Here is a 23,667-nt window from a genome sequence, read left to right on the forward strand (position 1 = left end):
GTGAGGGGCAAATATTTGAGTCTCACAGAATGAGGACATTCTTTGTATAAATATAAATTTGAAATGTCATTAATGCTATGGTGATAATTACTACTCTGCCATGACTTAAGTACAGACCAGGGAATCGGTTTCCTAAGTTCATCTGCCTAAATGAAGAGAGTTGGAAAGTATCTGTATATGCCTCTGGCTTTCTGTGCCTGAACTGAGCCACCCACCTCTTTCTCGATGGCTTTCTCAATAGAATGATGCTTCTGAGTCTGCCCTGAGAACCACCTATGCACACAGTTCTCTCTCTGCACTCAGCCTTCACCCCCAGTGGGGTGACTCTGGAACAGATCAGCCCTTGAAGCAGTGCTTACTTGCAGAGCTCTGTGGAAGAGGCAACCCTAGTACACGTGAAGCAAGAGGCGGGAGAACATGGTGATGTGATTCAGCCTTCCTCAGGACTAACCCCTTTTCTACTGCGACACTCAGAGCCGTGGATCCCTTCAGCGTGGGCTTCTCAGTATTCTCCCTGCTTCATCTGACCAGGAATGGCAAGTCTAACCTTGTCTTCCTTTGATTGACTGGATAAGCGAACTGTATGTGGGTGTCCGAATTCAGTGCTTTTGTGCTGAGCGTGTCACCGTGCTTCCCAGGGGTTGCCTCCAATCCCGTCTCATCTCAGTGGTTGCCCCTGGTGCTCCCGGGTCACTAGCTTCTTGCGGTGGGTGTGGGACAGGGAGAGGAGACCAGAGGGAGCAACAGAGGGGAGAAGGGGCGTGGAAACAGCTCAGCACCACAGGACTAGCTTTGCTAGCTTCCAGGAATCCCGCAAAGGAGGGATCTGTTTAACTGGCAAAACCCACAACCAAAAGGGACAGAACTGTTTAGCGATGAGCAACTGTAGTTGTCATCTGCATTTTCTGGACAGAGGCAGCCTCCAGAGGCTACTTGAGCAGACTCTTCCTGAGCAGATGTCTCCTTGTTGACCTGGAAATGATATTTCCAGATAAACTTATCAAATTAATGACTTTTGAATATCAGTGTACATTAAAATCATCAAAGGGCATGGTAAAAATGTGCCCCATTTTCAAGGATTCTCATTCAGTATATCCTGGGTGTAGGCCAGGAATCTGCATTTTTAACAAGCATTTTAGGTGATATAGTCAGTAGACCACATTCCCCAAAAGACTGTCTTATATTTAGTTCCAGTTTCCATTCAGCCCAATTTTTGAGATAGGCTCTTTCTGCTGCAGTCTATGTATTTTAATCACTTTCTTTATTGAAGGATTTACTAGCATCTCCATGTTTACTGTCTGCTTCATTCTCACATAATCACAGTAACTGGAAAGGGAGTCAGAGATGGTTAGCTCCATTTTATTGAGGGTGAGGGGGTGGAGGTGGACCTGAGGCACAGGGAGAGGTAAGTCGTGATGAGTCAGCCACAGAGGTGGGAACTGAAGTCCAGAATTGATGACTCTCAAACCAGGCAATCTTCTGGGGCCTATTTTCTCAGCTTGTGATTTCATATTTAATCATAGTTATTTCATAGGTGTCCAGTTCATTGTGCTTGGGTAAGCAAAGTGTATTTGAGTTTTAACAAAATAGCTTAGCATCCATCAGTGTACTAGTTTTTATATTTAGCGTATTGAAGCTTGTCTAAGCTTGAGTTAATATTTGCCCTGAGAGATGATGTGGAACTGACTTAATGTGCTTCTTTCTGGGCTTGCTTCCTTTATCATTTCTGACTTTTTTTTTTTTGGCCTGCTTCATCATACAGGATCTCAGTTCCCTGACCAGAGTCTTAACCACTGGACTGCCAGGGAAGTCCGATGAAGACTTTCAAGAGAATAGATTCCTCTTCCTCATGTCAATAGGAACCCCGCTCTGGTCTTCTGGTTAGAGGACTAAATCAAAAAAACCTCTTAATTTTCTTTCTCTCCAACTTGTGTAGTACTTGGAAAATCTTGAAAACTCTCAGTTTACAGTGTTACTTAAATGTACAAATATAAAGTAAGCATATAATGATCTTTTATTTATAGTTCTTATATAACTAAAAAAATATAAATTTACAAGTTAAATACAAATGATATCACAAAACTAATACCATTCAAATTAATATTATAGCAATTTAACATGGCAGATGATGTATTTTGCTGAGACTAAATTATCCCTTATATTGTGATTATGGTATTCCTGTGAAAGCTCAGATTCTTTTGAGTTCAACATACCTATACCACCAAGTGACCTATATTATCTCAATTTTCTCACCACTTTTCTGTTAGAACTACTGTGACAACGCAGTCTATGACGTGGTTTGGCTTTCATTTTGTGCATGAAAACACATTTTCATTTTAAATCCACCTCTGTTCTTTTCTCATGATCCCAGAATAGTAAAAGCACCACTAGGACACACATGCAAATGCAGGTATTGAAATCACAAGGCAATACCAGGTTATAAAATGGTCATTCAAATAATCCAGAATGCCTAAATTAAGAATTACTGTTCAGATTCACTGGTTCCCAAACTTACACTACGATCAAAAGCCTTATCTATTGTGTTTACTCCCAAGAACCCCATTTTTTTTGAAGTCCCCTAAATTAGATTTATTGATAATTTTCCTTTTTTATTCATCAGACACATAGAATTACCATTTCAGAGCTTGTGATCACCACAGGTAGCTATCACTCTAAGCTGCTTATAGTCCAAAACAAACAAAAAAGACAGGACATTCTAGTTATTCCGTGCTGCCTGCACAAGGGTAAATGGAAACTTCCTACTAAACTTTGCAAGAACTCTCATACCCTCGGACCTCCTCCCACCGCTGCCTTTGAGGACTCTTGGGAGTTCTAGAGAGGTCAGGTTAGCCTTTCTTGTACAAGCAAAGTAGCCGCTTCACCCAAATTTGGAAGAATTAAAGCTTGTCCTAGTTGTGCTTGATTGTTGTACTTCTAGCATGCTAAAGACCTAAAAAATAAGAGAAAGAAAATACAACAGAAGGCAGCATTCCAGTACCAAACTGAAAAGAAACACAAAAACAAGAGCGCAGCATGTTTTTAACAGCTTGCATGGAGAAAGCGGAAAAAAATATTGACTGGGGAGTTTGGATAGCACTGTTCATTTTCTCTCACCGCCCGCGGTATTTGTCTTAAGGAGCAGGAGCCAGATACAATTCTGGCGCACAGGCCGGAGGAAGGGGTGGAGGGGTTCTGCGGAAGCTTGTAGAAGCCTGAGGATATAGCGGGGGAAATTAGGGCTGGAGACCCAAATGGCTCCGGGCCAGGATGAAGTCGGGGGAGGGAGGCGCTAAGTCTTTTTTCCTCCTGGCCTGGGGCATCCTCTTGGTCCCCTGAGTCCCAGGAGGGCACAGCACAAGTCACTCAGGTAGGTTCCGGACGCCTTCAGATCAGCACGAGCAGGATGAATCCCTGCCCCTGTTTCTTTCGCCTGGGAAAAGGACACGGGGGCTCCTTTCGCCTTCTAAGCCCACCTGTCTTTTGGAGTTCAGACCTACACCTCCGGAAACGGGGACCTGGCGGGGGTCTCCGCCCGCTCAGCAGACACTCGGTTCCCGGACTCCGGCTCCTGCCGACCTCCGGCCTAAGCCCCGCCTCTCAGGGCGCGGGGCGGGGCCAGGGCGCGGGGCGGGGCCTGGGCGCGCAGCGGGCGGCTGAGACCCGGCCGAGGAGGAAGAACATGGCGGGCGCGGCGGGGCCTGCTGCCGGCTCAGGGGCCGCCGGCGGAGATGGAGACGATTCGCTCTACCCCATCGCGGTCTTAATCGACGAGCTCCGCAATGAGGACGTGCAGGTATTGGAGTCTGGCCCGGCAGTGGACGCGGGCTCGGCCGGGCGCGTGGTAGGGAAGGGGGCCACCCGGCACCCATGGTGGGGGGAGGCCCGGGATTGAAAGCCGGGACTCTGAGCGGAAACTTGACGGGGAGGAGGGGAGAGACCCGTGAGGGGTTCTGGTGGCTCGACCCGGCGGCCCCGGAGCCTGCCCCTCACGCCTTGTTCTGACCCGCCGAGGCAGCGGCCCGGCGTCCCACCTGGTTCTGGTTGCTTGTGGGGGAACCGGCTTGCCGCCCGGGCGGCCTTTCTGGGCCGGGCTGAGGACGCCGCGTCCAGCCCGGGGCCGGCGGCGCCCGTAGCGGGGCAAGCGGGAGGCGGGCGGCGCGGGGCCCGAGGGGCTGCAGGTCGCCGAGGCACCTTGTGAAATGCAGGGGAATGACTGCCTTCCTCGCGCCCTGCTGGAAACTGGCTCGGCTTGAGTGGAAATAGGTGGGGTGGCTAAACTAACTTAAAGGAGGCGGGATGTCAGCTCTGATGGAACTTTTCATTGAAAAGCCTGGCGTGGTACTCAACCATCTCACCTGCTTCACCACTGCTAAAGTAATCTCTTTTTAAAATTGTCTCGCTTTTCCGGATATTGTATTTTCTTTCATTTCTTTAATGGGCCCGTCAGAGGGTTTCGCCTGAGAAATCTTCCTTTAGCTGAAGAAGGCGTGTTCCCTTGTTTTTGAGGTTCCTCATAGAATAAAGTGTAAGTTAAAGGTTTTTTTTCCTTCTTATCTGTATGCAGTTACCTCACCTGTTTGTAGCTACTCTCTTTTGGTCTAAATCACAACTGCTGCTTTACTTCATTCTTCTTTCTACTTTTTTTTTTTTTAAAGCTCCGTCTCAATAGCATTAAGAAATTATCGACAATTGCTCTAGCACTTGGAGTAGAAAGGACACGAACTGAACTGCTGCCATTCCTTACAGGTATGTGACTCTTTGAGGAAAGGCCTGGGCATTTCTGTTTTCCAGTGGCTTTCAGAAGTTGGACTGTTGTTTTGAATTTGTTGCCCATAGTATTAGTAAGTACTAAACTGAGCCTGTTGTTTCTACTGTGAAGAAACAGGGCAGAGCATATATTGTAATGTTGTGGCCGGACATATTCAGATACTAACTATTTAGCTAATAGAAAAGTAACTGATGTGCGATTATGAATTTCTAGTTCCCTCTGTAAAACAAGTCCATGAAGACACTTGATTGAGAAGGAGGAAAAGGCTGTTAGGATGGCGACAGATTGTCTAGTTACATATGGAGTCTCTTCCTAGTTTTGTGTGAGTGTCCAGCTTTGGGCCAGCTATCTTTGTTGATGAGTACTGGGTTCTTGTCATTTCCAGATACAATTTATGATGAAGATGAGGTACTGTTAGCTCTTGCTGAGCAGCTGGGAAATTTCACTGGCCTGGTGGGAGGTCCTGACTTTGCCCACTGTTTGTTGGTGAGTATATTCTGCCTGCTCTCCTTCTAGAACTTTTGCAGTATAAATAGTACATTGTTTGGTGATAGGCACAGTGCAGCATTTTTTATGCAGATCTTTTTATGGATAGTCACAGTGTTAGCTTTTGAGAGAACATATAATGTAGGCATTTTGGACTCAACCTTTCTTATTTTTTCTGGTTGTGAATGTGGGAACTTTCTCTTTTCTGACTTGTTACTTTAGCAGTTAGGAGAAAAAGGACTGGATTGTTTTTGTTCATGATTTTTTCCCTCTTACAGTGGAAATCTTAATTCTCATCTAACAATACAGTGGCTTTGGAAATGTTTATTAGTTTTGTCTTTAACTGTAAGTGTAACTGTTGATTCTGACTTCCTTTGTGAATTTCATGAATTCAGTTTAATTCAGTTGACATTTATTGAGAGCCTTCTGTATCAGGCACTGAAGTTACAATGTTCATGTTAAAGATGAGCATTGTGAGTGTAATAAGGCCTCTGTCCTTTTGTGTCAACAAGTAATTACTATGTGGTGTTAGATGGAAAAATCTGAAGCACATAAAAGAGAAAGGGATTAACCCAGGGTGATCAGGGAAGATCTCTTTGGGAGAGAATGTCTGAACTAGGGTGTGAAAGATGACTAGGAATTTGACAGCTGCCCAGGATGATGGGGTTGTATGCTTCAAGGCTTCAATATTGGCTGTATTATATTGCTGACTCTCATGACTTCTATCTTTACCTCTGACCTTTCCATGGAGTTCCAGATACAGATATATGTAGAAAGATATAAATATCTGTGTTAGTCTCTATATGTCTGCTATGATTTTTCTACTTGGGTGTCAAACAGGCATTTGAAATTTAGTACGTCTAAAACAGGACTCAGTTTTTTCCCCAAAATGTATCCTAATTAGTTGTCCCATTGCAGTAAATGGCATCACCATCTACCCAGTTAGTTGCACAGCCAAAACCTGGAAGACATTCTTGAATCCATTTCCCCTCACTTCCCACATCTATTCCAAATCAGTTCTCTTTCTTCCATCTCTACTACTACCTAGCTCATCTTTCCACTGGTCTTTCTAGACCACATGGTCTTTCCTTTAGATTATTGTAGTAATCTAGTTGCTTTCCACTCATGCCTTCTGCCCCACCACTCCAGTTCACTCTTCACCCAGAGATGGATCACTCACTCCCTGCCATGGTTCTTAGAAAATTCATAATTTCTACCTTAGTTTGTACCTTAGTTTATAAAATTTGCCCCATGAGCTTATCTCACATCATGTTCCCTCTTAATAACCTCATTCCATTCACAATAGTCTTCCTTCTGTTCTTTGAATACACCAAGCTTATTGCCCTGGATAGTCCTTTTAATAACATGTGTTTTTGAGCTTCCTATGACTGACTCCTTATCATTTAGATGCCAGCTTTAATGCATCTCAGCAATGCCTTCCCTGACATCTCAACCTGAAATTTCTTTCCCAATCACCCCTTACCACATCATCTTTGTTTTTACCCCCTCTTTGGCTGTACCACACAGCTTGTGGAATCTTAGTTCCCCAACCAGGGATTGAACCCGGGTCCTCAGCAATGAAAGCACAGAGTCCTAACCATTAGGCCGCCAGGGAATTCCCTCTGTTCTCTTTACAGAGCATTCAACACCATCTAGTTATTTTCTTGATTAGTTGTTATCTTCCTCCATTAGAATATAAAACTGTATTCAATGTCCTGTGATAAAACGATGATGGGAAAGAATGTATATGTATAACTGAATCAATTTCCTGTACAGCAGAAATTAACATAACATTGTAAGAGCACTGTACTTGAATAAAGTAAATCTTTAAAAAATTAAGAAGAAAAGTCAAACGACACCCCCCCCAAAAGTAAACTAGCACAAAGAAATCATGGCCTTATTTCTTCCCTCTCCTCAGTGCTAGAATATAAAAGTAATTATCATTTTAAAAGAAAGAGTTTAGGAGCCTTGGAAGCGTGAAACTGGTTGATTGCAAGAGTATAAACTGTTGGTGCTAGAGTAGGCGGAATTGGTGGTCCCAGGGCTGTAGGAAAAGGTCATGGAGAAATAGGCCAAGTTTCAATCAAGAGACAGGAGTTTGTTCTTCTGTAGTAGCGATAGAGATTATCAGTGATACTGCATGAGAGGAGGTCAGAGAAGGCAGTGGACAGATCATGTAAGGGCTTTGCTTTTAAGAAAGCAATATCTTTTCAGAGGGCTTCTGAAATTTCCCTTAGGAAAGCTGAGTACCTTGTATCAAATAATTTTTGAAATGTATTATGTAGACACCCTTGTTTCCTTTAACTCATGATTCTGTTTCACTCTCCTGGTCAGTTCTACACGTGGGTTTTGTCTTTAACGTCGGCACTTCATGGTGTATCCTGAATCTGTCGGGACCAAGTGCAAACCCGGAAGAGCAGCAGTTCAGAGAAGCAGCCCTCTGTACTTCTCCCTGGGCTGTGCCGTGTTCACTCACTATCCTCGTCAGGGCCTAGGCCAGGGCTTTGGTCTCTACTGTTTCTAAAGCTGCAGGCAAGGTTTCCTGTTTTCTCTGTACCTTTCATTTAATTGTTCTTTCATAAACTCCCACTCTATGTCTAGCTCATGAAAAAATTCTGGATGTATTCTGAGAAAAGTAATTTTGCACTCAGCCTCTAATAGTTTGGAAAAGTCAGTGGCGTGGAGTGAATTGGCAGAGGTAACTTCCACCTCCAGGAATGGTAGAATGATACTCCAGACGCCATGGACTCAGTGTTCTGATGCAGTGTCCTCATGTAATTGTGGTGCCCGGTGGTGGTCATGTTTTTGCACTTACTCTTGAGGAAACATACATGATTCTGTCGAATTTGGCTACATAGCTTTTAAATCTAGTGATTCAGCTCACAATAATATTAATATTGTGTCAAGTCTCTTCCACCATGTCATTCGTAGACACCATCTGGGAATTGCCATCTGGGACATGAAATCTTGGCTGTCCTACAGAAGTCGTGTCTTCAGGTTGGACACACCATATGTTATCACCGTGTGAACTGAAAGTAACCATTTGGTGTGATGTAGCTAACATTCTGGTTACTTGTCCCACCTCCCATCAGTCACTTTAAAAGGTGGTAATCTGTATCTAACCTGACTGAGTAAGTTTTCTCTCTGGTTTTCCATTTTGGTCTATCCAGCCTCCTCTGGAAAGCCTGGCAACTGTGGAAGAGACTGTGGTTCGAGATAAGGCTGTGGAGTCCCTGAGGCAGATTTCGCAGGAGCACACGCCAGTGGCTCTGGAGGCTCACTTCGTACCTCTGGTGAAGCGCTTAGCGAGTGGGGATTGGTTCACCTCTCGCACATCTGCATGTGGTTTGTTCAGCGTTTGCTATCCTAGGGCTTCCATTGCTGTCAAAGGAGAAATTAAACAGTAAGATATGGTATTTTGGGGGGTTATTGGGAGCCCACAGCTGACAGGTTACACAGTACCCTGTTACCAATGAGTGGCTGGTATCAGGGTAGTCAGATTGATGACAACTGTTAGGAATGTCCAGTGAACATACCAGTGGGTTTTCCTTTGTTACTGCTATGAGTAGAAGTCTAATGCCTGATGTTTGTAGGAGAAAACGTCTGAAATTTCTTTGTGTGTTGGGGGGATGCTTAATCAGTGGCATGTAACAGGAAATAACCTTCATTATTTTATTTGCTGCAGGTACTTCCGTTCCTTGTGCTCAGATGACACACCAATGGTCCGACGTGCTGCTGCTTCCAAACTGGGTGAATTTGCAAAAGTTTTGGAATTAGACAGTGTGAAAAGTGAAATCGTTCCTTTGTTCACTAATCTAGCTTCAGATGAACAGGTAATTAAAGTACACAAATATGCTCTTACATTTGAAGAATTTCTTTGGGTGTTTTGGTACTCGTGTTAGGATCATTTTTTTCAGAATTATTACTTAATTCTGGCCTGGCTAAAGTTTAAGATTACCCATCCCAGTGTCCTTATAATTCTTTCTTGGCCAAATCATGATTTTCTTTTCCATTTAGCAGCTGTTGAAGGGGAGTCAAGGAATTGGGAGCCATAAGTAGGAAGGAAGGCCAAAGCCACATTAAAGAGTAACTATACCTTTGGGTACTGCAGGCTGAATTATTGTGGGACAGTAATGTTTCCTGGAATTTTTGGCGTTCAGATAAACAAGCATAGCATGTATTGGGAAAGCTCTTTGACCCCTCTGCATCCTCTGTATGAGTGTATAGGATAACTTTGCATGAGGGCAGTTATAAATCCAAGGATCTCCATCTCATCAGTGTAGAAATTAGCAATAATAATGGGTTTCCCTGGTGACTCAGTGGTAAAGAATCCATCTGCCAATGCAGGAGGTGGGGGTTCATTCCTTGGTTTGGGAAGATCCTCTGGAGGGGGAAATGGCAACCCACTCCAGTGTTCATTCTTGCCTGGGAAATCTCATGGAAGAAGAGACTGGCAGGCTACAGTCCATGGGGTCGCAAAAGAGTCAGACACGACTTAACAACTAAATAACGACAAAAAGCAATAATAATACACTAGTAAGCACCCAAATGAATATTTTTCAGCCTGTTTTAAGTGGTTTACATATGTGAATTAATTCAGCCCTTACAGCAGCCCCATGAGGTCATTACTTCCATTTTATATGTTTGGAAACAGGCACAGGAATCGGAGTAAATTGCTCGTGGTTGCATAGTGGGTTGTGTTGGAGTGCGGACTTCAGTCTGAGCAGCTTAGCTCCAAAGTTGCGACCTTCACCGCTAAGCCGTAGTGCTCTTCTTTGTGGTGCTTTGGAGAATCAGCCCCCAGGGTTCCTGGGCTCTAGAAGATCAATTTACTAGTTCCTGCCCACAGATCCCTGTATGTGTACGGGATCAAGAGCAGCAGATACATACCTTGAGTCTCGTTTTCAGATTCTAGATCTGAAGATGATAAATCTTTCAAAATAATTTTTTAAATTTATTAATGTATACAAAGCAGTACAAAGTGAATATGCATCTTAAGTATTACAAGGCATGCTATCCCATAACTTTCATCTATGAAAGGAGACAGTTTTGATAGCCATTATCCAGGAAGCCCAGCATGATCTGCCTCCCAAACAAACACCCCTCCCAGTTCCTACCCCCTACCCCCTTAAGACTGTAACACTTGATTGTATCTTGATTTTTGTGGTAACCACCTCCTTACTTTTCTTTGCATTTTTACTATTCATAAAGTATGGTTTAAAACAACACTGTCTAACAGAAATACAATGTAAGCTACCTGTTAATTTTAAGTTTCACAGTAGCCATAGTTTAAAAAGTGAAAAGCAGGTGAAATTGATTTTAATAGTGTATTTTATTAACCCAGTATATCCAAAGTAACTACCATTAGAATGTGTGGTACTAGTTACATTTCAGATACTAAGAAGTAGGTAGTAGGTAGGATAAGGTTGTCACATTGGAGAGCACAGGTTTAGAATCCTCATTTGAGATTTTTTTGATTACATTTCCCATGGATAACTCAATGTCTTCTTTTGTCCTGCAAAATTGGTAGTTGAATCTAGAGTGGAGATTTGTGAGTTTTTTCTGTGAAGGGCCAGATATTAAATATTTTAGGCTTTGTGGACCAGACAGTCTCTGTTGTAACTACAAAGCTCTGCTGTTGTATATCACACACTGTAATATGTAAACTAATGGGCATGGTGCTGTTCCAGGAAAACTTTATTTACAGAAACTAGCTGCTTTCCATATTTGGCCAGTGTTTGCCTCCACCCTGATCTAGAGGCTTAGTGAGAGCTTGTTTGATATTTTGGGGGCAGTAGGATCACTTTGTTAGATGGAGGCTGCTTTTCATCAAGAGGCATGTCTGGTTGTGGTATTAACAGCAATGGATGATGAAAGAATTATTTGTTTATGTGAAAAATATATGTGTGTATGTTCACTGTGACCACTGATAGAATTGCTGCTCCTGCCTTAGTCATTCACTGAGAAAGTATTTATTGAGAACCTTCTATGAATCAGGCACTGTTCTTCATGCTGGCTTTCAGTATTAAATAAGGGACCATGCTGTCATGCAGTTTATATTTTAATGAAAGAAAGCATAATAAACATAAAATATTAGGGATCAAAATGACGATGGAGGGACTTCCCTGGTGGTTGGGAATCTGCCTTGTAATGCAGGGGACATAGATTTGATCCTTGGTCAAGGAACTAAGATCCAACATGCTTGGAGCTGTGGAGCAGCTAAGCCTTCATGCCACAACTGCTAAGCCCTTGTGCTACAACCAGAGAGTTGGTGCCCTGTATCAAAAGATCCTACATGCTGCAACTAAGACCCCAGTGCAGCCAAATAAATGAAAAAGCTGATGGCAGTCGGGTAGGGTAACATAGTGGTAGGGAGTGATTATAGGCATTCTTTTATACTGGTTAGTCAGAGAAGGGCCATGAAGAGGTGGCATAAACAGACCTAAACAAAAAAATGCCAGACACGTGCTTTCCTAGTGTGTCAGAGCTCTAGGAGAAGAGAATTCCAAGAGGAGAGGACATTTAGTATATATAAAGATCCTGTGGTTGAAACATAGTGGGTGAAAAGGACTCTGATAGGAATTTGGATAAGATAATCAGGGCCCAGATTGTGGGGGACCTTTAAACAGGGTGTTGAGTTTGGATTTTCTTTTCTAGGTGTTATGAGAACACACCAAGATTTTAATCAGGGATGTAATTTGATGTAATTTAAAATTTTAAAGGATTGTTCTGGTTTCTAGGTGGAAAACTAAATTGTAAGGTGGGGGGGTGAGAATAGAAACAAGAAGACAAGTTAGGAGACTTTTACAGTAATCCTGACAAGAGACAGTGGTGAACTAGGGTGGTATGGTACAGATGAAAGTCTGGTGATCGGTTTGGGAGTAGTCAGTAGAACTGTGATTGAATTGGAACAAGGGAAGAGGCATCAAGATTTCTTGATTTTACTTGAGAAACTGGGTGGATACTGGTGTCACTGCTGAGATGAAGATTCTGGGAGGAGTAGCAGATACAGGGAAGAAAATCAGAAGTTCTGGGAGAAAAGTAGTTGATTAATTGAAAAAGTATTGATGGGTATGTATTTACATTAATGACAGTAGCTCCTTGATTCAGCATAGTTTTTGGAATCTGAATGTAGCTGTATGACCACTACCAAAAATATAGTTCTGCCTTTTTTAGCCTGTTCATTTAGATAGGGCAGTGAGTATCTTGGGCATGTAGTAGGTTATTGTTGATCTATAATTTTTAAAATTTACAATATTTCAGAAAGTTGGAGGTACTGTTGCCTCTTGTATGCTTGCATGTGCATAGATACACACGTATAAGTATGTTACATACTCTTAAAATTTTTGGCGGTTCATCTGAGTGCTAAGATGTTTATGTATTTTCATTTCCTACTAATATATTTATGATTCCCCAATCTATAGTCTCAATTCCTAATTTTTCATTGATCTATCTATTTATATATTACTACTTTTACAAAGGATATATAGATACTAGGTTGATACTTGGCAGTTTACATTTGGGAAGTTGAGTTCATTAATCCCTTAACTTTCTGATTTTTTCTGCTGGGTTTTTTGGGTTTGGCTATCTCAAAAGTTATTCTGTCCTTGATCATCAGCATTTAAATTTGACGTTTTTTAAAAATTACTTAAAACTTTTGTTTTTCTGTGTATTTTTCCAAGTCATTACCTCATGCCTAAACTCTTGACTATTACCATCCTCAACTGAGTGTTTTGAAAGCTGAGCTTCCTAAGTAACCCCCTTACCCCCTTTCTCTTCCTCTGTTCTGATCGTCCATAAACAACTGGTACACGCATGCTTTTCATTTTTATTGCTCAGCTTCTTTGAGGATTTAGAGACATCATTAAAATGTTCTTTTTTTTCACATAATCTTTACATTTTTATTTCATTTTCCTTACTAAAAATTCTGTATTCTAACCAACGTCGTTAACTTTTCTGTTCACTCAGAGAGCAGTCATTTCTGCCTTTATGGCTTTGACATGCCTGCGATTTCACGCAAAGGGAACAGCTATTTCAAGACATAGAGACACGAACTGCTTATAGTGTAGGTTCTTTTTAAGGACACCCAAGCACTACCCCAGCCACATGTTGCCTCATGGCTCTCAGTAAGTACTGTCTGACTAACAAAGGGATTTTGTTCGTCAGGACTCAGTGCGCCTGCTGGCCGTGGAGGCCTGTGTCAGTATTGCCCAGTTACTGTCTCAGGAGGACATTGAGGCTTTGGTGATGCCTACACTTCGACAAGCTGCAGAAGATAAATCTTGGCGAGTTCGCTATATGGTAGCTGACAAATTTTCAGAGGTAAAATTAGTGCACTGACATTTTTTAAGTACTAAAAGGAAAAAAAACCCAGAAATCCACAGATTTGCTGTCGTAACCAAAAGTTTCTGAGTTTGAAGTGCTTGAGGCAAAAATAGACAGATCTTCCTGGACTCATGATGGGGTTGTGTCCTGATAAACCCACTGTAGTTGAAAGTGCATTTAATGCACCTAACCTCTGAATAGCATGGCTTAGCCTCACCTACTGTAAACATTTAAAGAGCACTTACATTAGCCTGTAGTTGGGCAGAATACTCTAACAGAAAACCTATTTTGTAATAAAATGTGTAATAGCTCATGGAATTTATTCAATACTGGTACTAAAAGTGAAAAACAGAGGGGTTTTAAGTGTATCGGTTGTTCCCCTTTGTGTTACATGGCTGACTTCCTCTGCCCAGCGTCACGGGAGGATGGTACTACATAGCGCTAGCCCAGGAAAAGATCAAAATTCAAAACGTGAAATTTAGTTTGTATACAATGTGTATTGCTTTCACAACATCCTAAAGTTGAAAATCTTAAGTTGAATGATCATAAGTTGGGGACTGTCTGTACTTGACGATTGCACTGTGCTTATTAGTTATTTTGATTAGAATACATTAAAACCTGTGCAAATTCTTTTATAGCTCCAGAAAGCTGTGGGTCCCAAAATCACCCTAAATGACCTCATCCCCGCCTTTCAGAACCTACTCAAAGACTGTGAAGCTGAAGTCCGAGCAGCAGCTGCCCATAAAGTAAAAGGTTAAGGTGTCAGTTTATGTTGTAACTAGATCACTTTGGTGCATTTTTTTCTGTCAGTGAATTTTGTATTTTTTTTTTTGTCTTAGATTATGTTTTCAGATAAATAGAGATGATTTTAATGTGTTGAAATGTTAACATTGTCACATAAAGTTACTCCCTTATATATTTAAAACCAAATAGCTTCTGTTTAAAAAAAAAATGTATCCAATCCAGATTGGATTGGTGTCGTACACAGTGGTGTATAGACTGACCAAAAAGTGCATTTAAAAGTAGCCATTTTTCTTCCTTGGAACTTATTTACTTAAACATATGATTTGATTTAGCTTGAAACTTGATAAATCTGGTTAAATTTCTTCATTTGGCTCCTTGTAAATGGCTCTACATAAGCATTTTTTTTTCTTTCTGTTTGTATATTTTAGAACTTTGTGAGAACTTGCCTATAGAAGGTAGAGAGACCATAATTATGAATCAAATTCTACCCTATATAAAGGTAAACCTAACTTTATTTTTTGTTTCACTCTGCCCTGTGTGAAGGTAAACCTGACCTCAGTTTTTGTTTGTATTACCTTAAAGCTCTTTAAGTTTAAACATGGACCAGGGATGAATGAGACAGTTATGTTAATGTGTGACACTGTTATTTATTACTTATTAATGTTTTATAGGTGAAAATGCTCTTTTTTTTGCATAGGTTTAATTTATCTGACATGGTCTGAGGAAACTTTATTGACTAATCAATATTGAAAGAGTGCTGTCTTTTAAAATTCCTTGGGAAATCATATGGAAATTTCTGTTGTCTTGCAAAAAAACTAAAGGCTATTAATTTTGACTTTATTCTAGGAATTAGTATCTGATACAAATCAACATGTCAAGTCAGCTCTAGCTTCTGTAATTATGGGGTTGGCTACCATTTTGGGCAAAGAGAATACCATTGAACATCTTCTGCCTCTCTTTTTAGCTCAGTTAAAGGATGAGGTGAGTCTGGCTATAAATTTTGTTGTCTTTTGATGGTCGGTGATTTGGTTTGGTTTTTGTTTGGGGTGTCACTGAAAAAGTAACTTATTTTAAACCATTGACAGTATTTGGGCACGGAATTATAAGTTCCTGAGAAAATGGGCCACTGATACAGATGTAAAAATGTCTGTCCATCTTCTCTGCCTAATTCCTGATTATATTCACTGTTTTTTTTCTTCTCTTTAAACTTAATGGATCTTTACTGGAAAAGTTTCATTTAAGTTTAGATATAATATTATAAAAATTACCCTGTTTGCCAGGCATGATCATCAGTGCTTTGCATGTGTATTATTACGTGTAATTTTCACAGCAATCTTATTTTTGAGGGTCGGTCTTAACTATTATTCCCATTTTACAGATGAAGAAGGTGAGGCACAGAGGTAAAATAACATACCTGAAGTCTCAGATGTGGTCGATGTGGGATTTGAATACATGCAATTTGATTTCATAGCCTATGTGCTCTTTACGTTTCTATAGACTTTTCATTGAGAGTTTTGTTTAAGTCAATTAAATTATGCACTTTGAATTATTTGTGTACTCAGTATTAAATATTTCTTCCAAGACAATAGTTTTTTCACCCAAGTCAACACTTTCTCATTTTAAAATTTATTTGCTCATCATGGTGGTAGGAGAATATCGAGCAGAGAACTTGATCTTTATGTGTGCTCTTTTGGGTCTTGTGCATTTGCAGTGTCCTGAAGTTCGTTTGAATATCATCTCCAATTTGGATTGTGTAAATGAAGTGATTGGAATCCGGCAGCTCTCTCAGTCACTCCTTCCTGCCATAGTGGAGCTGGCTGAAGATGCTAAATGGAGGGTCCGGCTGGCCATCATCGAGTATATGCCACTGCTGGCCGGCCAGCTGGTGAGTGTGGGCACTCCTGTGAGCTGAGGGATAGCATCACATAGTGGAGCGGACTTGCCAGGGCCAGCAGGAGGCCCACATAGCTCATATGGTTGTGTTCACTTAGATGCGTGAGAAAGTACGGTCTCTATCAGTTGCCTGTAGAATGGTTTTCATTTTCATCAGTGTATTAACATCTAACAAAAGGTATTTTAAAAACACATTTCACCTCCCCACCATCTGAAAGCAAAGCCATGGAAGAGTATATAATTTCTTGGTATATGTCACACAGATTTTGTGATACTTAATGTCTCTGTGACTTAAGGAATATTTATCTGAGAAGAAAGGGGAGTATAGTTTCAAGATTTGACTTTTGCTCAGGGAAGCTTCCCTCTCTGCCTGTATTCTGAGCAAATGTCTCTGGTTACCACTTTTCCTGCATTCTGGTTAAAGGGAGTTGAGGACTCCCCATATGTGAAAAAGGAGTGTTGAGGTTTGTAGTGCTAGTATTTTGGCCAGAGTTTGTATTATCACATTATCTGTTACTATCTGAGATTTATGGATAGTTTTATTGATAACAAATTAATTAAAATTTTAGTGCTGGGTTTTATAGCCACATCCTTTCCTTTCTTTTATAGTAGGTACCTTGGTCAGTTCTGAATTTGATACGCCCTCATCATGGTGGTTGCACTTTACTATAGAGGAACTTAAAATCTAGATGAGATAGACAACTGATCTCTTTTGGGGCAGGGCTGTGTTCAGTGTTTCACTTCCAGTGCCTCCCGTAGTGCCTGGCATTAATCAGGCACTTAACATTTGTTGATTGTTGAGAAAAATGAATGTTGACTAGTTTTTGAGAAAGCTCATAATGTGTCAGTTTATGGCCAGTATTACTGCCATTTGTTTGTCGTCTTCCACTTTTGTTCCTTTCATATCATAGCATATGAGATTTATTTTTTCTCTTCTTGGACTGCTGACTTTGTATTGTTATTTTGGTGTACTTAGTTTACGAAATGTGTCTTGTGGATGTCTGTAGGATCATGTTTTATAAAACTTAAAGTGTCCCATTCTTCATAATAGATGCCAGAGATAGCAGTGTACAGGCTTCCCCCACACTCTGAAAGTAGAGCATCCCTAAGAGCGCTCTTGCAAGCTAAGATGGTGTAGAGCAAAGAAGCAGTTACCTTAGGACACATCCTGCTAACAGATACATGAAATAGATCTAGAGGAAGCACAGATGCTCACAGACACAGTTTGGGGCAGTTGGCGGCCTGATGCTGAGATGAGATGTTAAATAGTTTTCAGGGAATAAGCTTGGCTGTGCCACGCTTGCTGCTGCCTGTCTCAGGTTCATTGGCTTGTTGCAGAATGAACACTGAACACGTTTTTCACCTTTTTTCGTTAAAAAAGAAATCCCATTTAGATTTCTTCCAGTTAGTGAACACATGTACTTTTACAGCTCTTTTGTAAAAGTGAAGTGATGTAAAGTGAACCTTCAAAAAGTTGAGGATACCTAATGGGGTCAGATAAAGTCATCCTGTCAGTTTTTGCCCCCACTGTTGTTGTTGTTGTTCAGTGGCTGAGTCGTGTCCGACTCTTTGTGACCACATAAGCTGCAGCATGCCAGGCTCCTGTGTCCTCCACTGTCTCCCAGAGTTGTCCTGCTGTTCCCAAGTACTGAGTGTCATCTTCTCTTCTTAAGTGTTGACTGTCATGACTCAGAGTGGAAAGCAGCAGTGGTTAACTGGTTTGCTGAAGGTTAAAGTGACTGTCCAGCAGGGAGGGTGAATTTCAGTGCCATTCTTTTAACTTCTGTTCCTCCCAGACCTGAGAAGCCTGCAAAGGCTGGTAGCTCTCCAGAGGATCTTGGAAACAGGCATGTGGTGACTCTGGCTGCTTCACGCTTGTCTAGCAGGGGTGGCATGCATCAGTCAGAAGCGTTCTGTTATACAACTTCAACATCTGTTAATGTTATATATTTTATCCTAAAAAAAAAAATCCATAAAGACTTTTATTTCAGGTAGTCAATTTATAAAATTCCTTCAAGACTTTATGTATGGCCTGGTTTATGGACCATGGTGAGTAAATGTAAGGCTAAACCACAAGAATCAGAAAATAAAAGTTAATTAGAACTCAGAGAAACCCATGACCTGAAATGAAAAATAAATCTTTGAGAGCAGACATGGTAATCCAAGTGTGTGCTAAAGCCTGTTCATAACCTATTATTATGAAGCCATTTTATTATATTTTGAAAGCTCTTGTGTAGCATTTCTTTATTTAAAGTATATGGTCACTGGTCAGAAACTTCTTAGGTCCCAAAGAAGCTAAAGAGTGTGAACATGTAGGCATCAAGAGAGAGGTGCAGGGAAAGCATGGTTCACAGCCATCCTCTGCACGCTGTGAAGAGCACGGTGCTAGTCTGTGTAAACCAGCTCGAGGAGCTTGTCCGCTGCCTATGCTGGTGTGGCCACCGTTGATGGGGAGAACTGGGATGGGTCCATCTCAGGTCTAGTCTTGTGCCTGTTATTCTCTCTCTGCTTTCTCCCATGGATCCCAGGGTGCTCTCTGTAATTGGGGAGGAGTCTGTTTCTTGATGTCAAGTTCTTTATCCTTAAGGATTTATTAAGATATTTACCAGAGGGATGGGATGGGGAGGGAGGTGGGAGGGGGGTTCAGGATGGGGAACACATGTAAATCCATGGCTGATTCATGTTAATATATGGCAAAAACCACTACAATATTGTAAAGTAATTAGCCTCCAACTAATAAAAGTAAATGGAAAAAAGAAGATATTAACCAAAAAAAAAGATACTAACTCAAAACGGAAAATGTTGAGATTAGTATTTCTGACTGGTGTTTTCCTGATGGTTCATATTCAGAGATACTCCATAGAGTATCTACCTTTTGGCAGACTGTCCATGCTGCGTTCTTCCTGCACATCTGCAGTGTAGCATCTGCTTCAGGCCACTCGCTTCTCTCCCACTTAGCAGTCCCTGGGCCATTGCATTTACCTTTTCTTTATGATTTCTATCCAGTAAAGTAGTTGTATAGCTTGTAAATCAGACCTCATGGTATTCTTTTTTCTGGCTGGTCCATGAATTCAGCTTACTTGGAAATAAGTGGGTTTTTTAGCTTTCAGGTCAGTTTGGTGTAATATAAATAGACCTTGATTTTTTAACTTTGGAGATGTGTATTAATGGAATCTTCTGTATCTATAGGGTGTGGAATTCTTTGATGAAAAGCTGAATTCTTTATGTATGGCCTGGCTTGTGGACCATGGTAAGTAAATAAGTTAATGGGAGTCCTGTGTTTTTGCATATATTTCATTTTGTTTGTATATTTCCTTTTCAGAAAGGAACCCTAATCTGACCATATTTTGTTTTACCAGTGTAGGGTTGAAGACAGTCTTTCATTAAAGTCCAGTTAGCTTGTTCTGATCAAAAGTTTGACATTTCTATTTTCTACCAATTTTTCTATCTTAAACTTTTATTTTTTTCATTGAACAATCTCTTTGTTCTGTTTTCACTCTTGCCATTATATTATTTTTAAACTTTCTATTTCATACATATACTCATTCTTTCTTATTCAGAGGTCTTCTTTCCACCATCTTTTCCATCTTTGTGTCTTCAGCCACTGTAGACTGAGTTGGACAGGGATCGAATCAGAAGAAAGACTTGGGGGAAGAAACGGCTCGTGGACTGCTTTGAGGTGACATAGAGACGCAGGTGTGCAGTGTGCAGTAAGGGTATCGGGCGTGGAAGGAAGACATCACCTGTTACCTAGGATAGAGAGGGCCCCGATTTCTGGTTTGGGCGAGAGGCTCACTCTGTTATCTTTGCTTTTATAGCACAACTCATTTCAGCAGTCACAGAATCTTTTTCCTCTAGTGCCACATACTGTGTTACAAAATAAAAGCTGAAACTGCCACTTTTCAAAATACACAGTTGATGTTTTATATAAAACCACCTTGTATGTTCACTTGTTAGCAGTTGGCTTTTGGACAAGGCTTCAGGTCTGGATATCAGTGCTTGTCTGCTGGGCAGCGATGGGCTGGAGAGGGCCTCACTGAGTGTAAACTCCTGTCTAGCTGGCAGCTTCCACATGGTCTTAGACCTGTGCAGATGAGAGCTCTGAGGACGTACAATGTCCTGTGAGCGTTGGTGCCCTGTTTTGGTGATTATGATGGGTATCTTGCTTCAGTTCCACAGCACATATTATATATACTTTATTTGCAGACTGTATCTCTGAGGGTGCCTCTGGGACCCTCCTTTGGGAGGAGTGGGGATATCATGTCTGTTTCTGCAGGAAGGTGGTTTTAAGGGTCAAAACAAACAAACGAAAAGAAAAAACCCAACTTTCCTGAGTGATTTAAAAGAATACCTCCAGCGTGTAAAGCACAGGACTTGGCGTAGTGGGTGTTAAATAGCTGTGCTGAACTGAAGCTGAATCAGTGGACAGAAATGCTAAAGTCCTGGATGAAGCATCACACGTTGCAAGATGTCAGTCGTTGCCAAACTGACTTTTTTTGAAGAAAGTGAAAGTGAAGTCGCTCAGTCATGTCTGACTCTTTGCAACCCCGTGGACTGTAGCCTACTAGGCTCCTCTGTCCATGGAATTTTCCAGGCAAGACTACTGGAGTGGGTTGCCAGTTGGATCATATGGTTAAGAAAGTGAAGAGAGGTGCAAAAAATGTAAATTTCATAAAGATGTGTAAATGTAAATAATCTCATTGTTTTCAAACTAGATTGCAAAGACTCTTTTTCTTGTCCTCTAAAGTTATTTCTTTAAGGCTTCATGTTTTTCCTTCTTAAATGAAACTAAGGTTTGGTGAAATCATAGGAAAGATAGTTTTCTCTTTTTAGAAATAAAGTGTTCATATTATATCTGATAAATAGTAATGTTAGTGAGTCCCAGCAGATTGGTCCATACTCTCTTTGAAAGCTAGTATTCTACACTTAATTTTGAGAAACTTTCAAAATCGTGGTGTTCCACAAAGAATTGAATTCCTGACACCTTTTCTATATAGAATTCACCTGTCAATGCAGGTTAATTAATACTTTCTTTTTTCTCTGATCTTTTATCATCCAGTTTAAGAGCAGAAGAGACCCTTGTGTCGTCTTTTTCAGCAGCATACTTAAGTGGCCTTTGCAAGCATTCTTTGAACCAATGAAATGTCAGCTCTGAAATTGTTCGAGGTTTTGTTTTTGCATTTTAGATAACTGCCATGTAGTGATCAGTGATCTTTTAAATTTTTAGAAACTTTTTTGCTTATTAAAGTACTAAGGATATTGTGAAGAAGTACAGAGAACTAGAAGCGGTATCACTTACCCTCTTTTCCATGGTTGAGTGGATAGTGTTGATCAGAGAGAGGAATTTAAAGGGGAATTTATTTTTTATAGGAGGAAGGAAAAAGTACCAAAGTTAGTAAGGATATAGAGTGTGTTAGAAATTCAGAGGAACATTGCACATCAGCCAGACCTTGAGGGGAGAGGGAAGAAGAGGGAGGGAGAGAGACAAAACAAGCAGAGAGGAGAGGCAGAACCATGGAGTGGTTTGTTTGCATTCTTTTCACAGCAAAATTGAGAGGAGCCAAGAACATAGTAGGCGTCTGGCCAAGTGGAGTTGAGTGCAGTTAAGGTCTGGGTCAAGGCCGAGCTCTCATCTCTGGTTTCTCTGGCAATGAGGTCCCTTCTCTATGGCAATGGCATTAGGATGAGAAGAATCTCAAGCAAATAAAAAAGCAATGAGGGGAGGAGACACAGATGGGAAGAAGTTGGTGGGGGACAGTGTGCTCAAAACAAAGACTGCTGGTGAAGGGAGGGAGTTTTTGTTATGAGTGAAACACTTGACTTGAACGTGTTCCTTCAAGAGTGCCGCTGAATATCCCTGGCAGGCTGCTTCTCCCACACGCTTTGGTCAGGTTGCATGTTGGTAATAATCTAGCTCCTTGGCTAAGGTGTCTGGCCTGTGCTGACCAGCAGCGTCGCCTGAGAGGCTCTGTGGCCTGGGAAGAACCGGCCCCTTCCTGTCTGGGAGCCATGTGTCAGTCGTCTGGGATCAGAGCTGTTGCCTGGGTGCCTGTTGCTCCACAGCTGTCACCCGGGAGGGTTGGGCGCGAGGGAGGCATAGAGTAAGGAATCGGTACTGATCACTCTCACTTGTTATCAAAGCCCAAATTTTGAGTGTATTGGACATGTAAGATGAGCGTTGCCACGCCTGTCTTCGTTGGGTGTTGTATATAGTAACTAGTTGTTGAGAAGATTGTGGCTCAGGCCTTTATTATCTAGATTTATGACATCTTTGCTAAATGACCTTGTAGGGAATTACGAGATTAAAGGAGGCACGTATATTCATAGAAGACATTTGCCATGTTGCCTCAACAGAAACATTTTTAAGGGGAAAAAAGGCAAGTCAGTCTGAAGTTTTTATATGCTGTTGTGTAGACAACGACAGTGGCCTCTGAATAACCTCCTCTCTGTCGTTCTCTCAGCTGTTCTTGCTGCTGCTGGAATGATCTTGCCAAAATACCACATTGGTCATAGGGCCACATCTTTGCTTTAAAAACCCATCATTGGTTTCCTTACAGTCTAAATTTAGCTTTCATGAAGCTCGGTCTGGCTCCACCCTAACTGTTCAACCTTAGTGTCTCACAGATTTCAGTTTTTTTCCTTTGTGCCCTGGGTAAATTTTTTGTCCTTTCTAGGAATTCCTCCCCTATTCTTTCCACTTACACAAATCCTCTATAATTTTTAAGGCCCAGTGCAAGGCCACTGTTTCACACAGACCTCTCTGTTCTCTCTCCTCTAAACTCCTACAGCCCTCAGGGTCTTTACTAGTTCATGCTTTATTATGAGTCTTAGACCCCATGATTTCTTAAAATGCATTATTTTTCATTTTTCTGCTTGAGTATGTGGTCTTTGGGGGCAAGTAACTTATGCATTCTTTCTGTGACACATAGCACATAGTTGGCACTCATATTTGCTAATTAACGATGCCTATAATGAGCTCCTTCCTTCCCTTTCCCTTGGACATTTTGAAACTATCATCAGAACACATCGGCATATTAGAAGTCATAGCTGAGCATGCTTGCTGTTGCAGTCTGACCAAATTTGGAGTGTTCACAGAGTTTTATTTTTGGCCCACCTTTGACGATGGCGTAAGTAAAAGTCAACTAGGTTATGCTCGTGATGTGAGCAGCACGACAGTATCTTCTTCACCTCTTCTGCAGTGTACGCCATCCGGGAAGCTGCCACCAGTAACCTCATGAAGCTAGTTCAGAAGTTCGGTACAGAGTGGGCCCAAAATACCATCGTTCCCAAAGTGTTAGTAATGGCGAATGATCCTAATTACTTGCATAGAATGACCACTTTATTCTGCATTAATGTAAGTATTTCATAGCTGTTTTGTTGAGCTCTGGTGTTAAACCAGTTATTCAGGAGTGTATTTCTGAATCCTGACTATGTTGTCTTCTGTTTGGATT

General features: G+C 41.4%; 1 protein-coding gene across 5 annotated transcripts in view; it reads left to right on the forward strand.

Moving 5' to 3' along the window:
* Positions 1-3,637: 3,637 nt before the first annotated feature.
* PPP2R1B (protein phosphatase 2 scaffold subunit Abeta) overlaps positions 3,638-23,667 on the forward strand; it is a 36,141-nt gene continuing 16,111 nt past the window's right edge. For 4 of the 5 annotated variants that reach the window (XM_020882240.2, XM_070473600.1, XM_070473599.1 and 1 more), the window contains exons 1-12: positions 3,638-3,793; positions 4,656-4,746; positions 5,154-5,254; positions 8,425-8,657; positions 8,940-9,087; positions 13,421-13,576; positions 14,218-14,332; positions 14,752-14,822; positions 15,170-15,304; positions 16,035-16,208; positions 19,406-19,466; positions 23,416-23,570. In XM_020882240.2, the coding sequence (XP_020737899.1) occupies positions 3,680-3,793; positions 4,656-4,746; positions 5,154-5,254; positions 8,425-8,657; positions 8,940-9,087; positions 13,421-13,576; positions 14,218-14,332; positions 14,752-14,822; positions 15,170-15,304; positions 16,035-16,208; positions 19,406-19,466; positions 23,416-23,570 (1,554 nt within the window). In that variant the 5' untranslated portion in view covers positions 3,638-3,679. The remainder of the gene's footprint in view (positions 3,794-4,655; positions 4,747-5,153; positions 5,255-8,424; positions 8,658-8,939; positions 9,088-13,420; positions 13,577-14,217; positions 14,333-14,751; positions 14,823-15,169; positions 15,305-16,034; positions 16,209-19,405; positions 19,467-23,415; positions 23,571-23,667) is intronic. The other variant, XM_020882243.2, reaches the window with a different exon arrangement.

This window comes from Odocoileus virginianus, chromosome 10, assembly GCF_023699985.2.
Source record: "Odocoileus virginianus isolate 20LAN1187 ecotype Illinois chromosome 10, Ovbor_1.2, whole genome shotgun sequence".
Lineage (NCBI taxonomy): Eukaryota > Metazoa > Chordata > Mammalia > Artiodactyla > Cervidae > Odocoileus > Odocoileus virginianus.